The sequence below is a fragment of the Procambarus clarkii genome, chromosome 28, assembly GCF_040958095.1.
Source record: "Procambarus clarkii isolate CNS0578487 chromosome 28, FALCON_Pclarkii_2.0, whole genome shotgun sequence".
Taxonomy (NCBI): Eukaryota; Metazoa; Arthropoda; class Malacostraca; order Decapoda; family Cambaridae; genus Procambarus; species Procambarus clarkii.
This window is the reverse complement of record NC_091177.1, coordinates 9,034,031-9,036,226: the sequence shown is the minus strand read 5'-3', so window position 1 is coordinate 9,036,226 and position 2,196 is coordinate 9,034,031. Positions and strand designations below refer to the sequence as shown.

Here is a 2,196-nt window from a genome sequence, read left to right as displayed (position 1 = left end):
TGTGTGCGTGTGTGCGTGTGTGCGTGTGTGCGTGTGTGCGTGTGTGTGTGTGTGTGTGTGTGTGTGTGTGTGTGTGTGTGTGTGTGTGTGTGTGTGTGCAGTTGGCAGAGTAGCGTTTGTTTAGAGTGTTTTAGTGTTGCTGTGTGTTATTTGGTGTTTAACGTTGGCCACCTGCAAGTCTTATCCCACCACCACCTGGGCCCTCAGTGTTAGACCTGCCCTACCCTGGCTCCCTCCCTCCCTCCCTCCCTCCCTCCCTCTCTCTCTCTCTCTCTCCCTCTCTCCCTCTCTCCCTCTCTCTCTCTCTCTCTCTCTCTCTCTCTCTCTCTCTCTCTCTCTCTCTCTCTCTCTCTCTCAATTTATCTAGCTCGCTCGGTCGTTCTCTCTCACTTTCTCATTCAATTTCCCTCGCTCTGTCGTTCGCTTTCTTTCATTCGATCTCTCATTCGTTTCTGTCTCTTTATACCCTGCACCTCTCTCTCTCTCTCTCTCTCTCTCTCTCTCTCTCTCTCTCTCTCTCTCTCTCTCTCTCTCTCTCTCTCTCTCTCTCTCTCTCTCTCTCTCTCTCTCTCTCGTGTTCCCAATTTAGTAAATTCTAAATGATGGATGCTGTTGCAGTGGAGATGAAAGGAGATCATTAGTCTCTCTCACGTCTGTTCCAAATTCCAGGCTCCTAACTGCCCTCTCCTGCCCTGCGTCCCACCGTTCACCCTGCCCTGCGTCCCACCGTTCACCCTGGCCTGCGTCCCAGCGTTCACCCTGGCCTGCGTCCCACCGTTCATCCTGGCCTGCGTCCCACCGTTCACCCTGGCCTGCGTCCCACCGTTCATCCTGCCCTGCGTCCCACCGTTCACCCTGCCCTGCGTCCCACCGTTCATCCTGGCCTGCGTCCCACCGTTCACCCTGCCCTGCGTCCCACCGTTCATCCTGCCCTGCGTCCCACCGTTCACCCTGCCCTGCGTCCCACCGTTCATCCTGCCCTGCGTCCCACCGTTCACCCTGCCCTGCGTCCCACCGTTCATCCTGGCCTGCGTCCCACCGTTCACCCTGCCCTGCGTCCCACCGTTCATCCTGCCCTGCGTCCCACCGTTCACCCTGCCCTGCGTCCCACCGTTCATCCTGGCCTGCGTCCCACCGTTCACCCTGCCCTGCGTCCCACCGTTCATCCTGCCCTGCGTCCCACCGTTCACCCTGCCCTGCGTCCCACCGTTCACCCTGCCCTGCGTCCCACCGTTCATCCTGCCCTGCGTCCCACCGTTCACCCTGCCCTGCGTCCCACCGTTCATCCTGCCCTGCGTCCCAGCGTTCACCCTGTCCATGAGCCTCACCCTATCCTCAGCTCCTCTTTCCTATCCCCAGACCGCAGCCTCACAGCATGTATTATATAGTGGACAGGTGCTGGGTCGGGAATGGCGGGGCGGGGGGGGGGGGGGGGGGGTAGAAGAGCAGGCTGTGGATGGGCAGGGTTAGGTGGGGCAGGGATGAGAGGGGGGAATTAAAGAAGAGGTGGGGCAGGGCGGGGCAGGGCGGGGCGGGGCGGGGCGGGGCAGGGCGGGGAGGGTGTTAAAGACGACCGCCTGCCACACCCTGCTGCTTTCTGCTCCTGCACTGATACTTAACTATTTGCACTAGCGCCACCCACAGCGCCACCCACAGCTCCACCCAAAAACCCACAGCACTACACACACACAAGCAAAAACTTCTCACTCGACCACCGTCCTATTCACCAGCCTGCTATCTACGGCGACTATATGTTTCCCACACCAGGAAAACAAAGTCCTTCAAGTGGAGCCGGAGCAACGGACAGTAACGACACGACACCTCCAGTAGCTGGACCAGGTAGCAGGCGTTCCGGAAGGTCAGGTAAGGATCCCAGGGACTCGATCAGGACTGAAATCAGGTTCACAACAATTCCCGAAACTGCAGAAAAGGTCCTACTACGTCCCACTCACGATATACTCTTCGAAGCACGAACAAATCCACAAGGGCCGTTATCTTGAGGTTATCTTGAGATGATTTCCGGCTTTAGTGTCCCCCGCGGCCCGGTCCTCGACCAGGCCTCCACCCCTAGGAAGCAGCCCGTGACAGCTGACTAACACTCAGGTACCTATTTACTGCTAGGTATTTACTGCCGTGACGAGGATTCGAACCTACGTCCGAGAGGATCCCAGACGCTGCCTTAATCTTCAAAGCATC

At 58.3% G+C, this 2,196-nt stretch overlaps 1 protein-coding gene across 1 annotated transcript; it reads right to left on the bottom strand.

Moving 5' to 3' along the window:
- Window positions 1-647: 647 nt before the first annotated feature.
- LOC138369413 (uncharacterized) lies at window positions 648-1,286 on the bottom strand. The gene has a single exon (XM_069332649.1). The coding sequence runs from the start codon at window positions 1,284-1,286 to the stop codon at window positions 648-650; it is 639 nt and encodes a 212-aa protein (XP_069188750.1).
- Window positions 1,287-2,196: the final 910 nt, after the last annotated feature.

Coding starts and splice junctions, on each gene's coding strand:
- LOC138369413 (XM_069332649.1), bottom strand. CDS start 1,286: ATGAACGGTGGGACGCAGGGCAGGGTGAACGGTGGGACGCAGGGCAGG.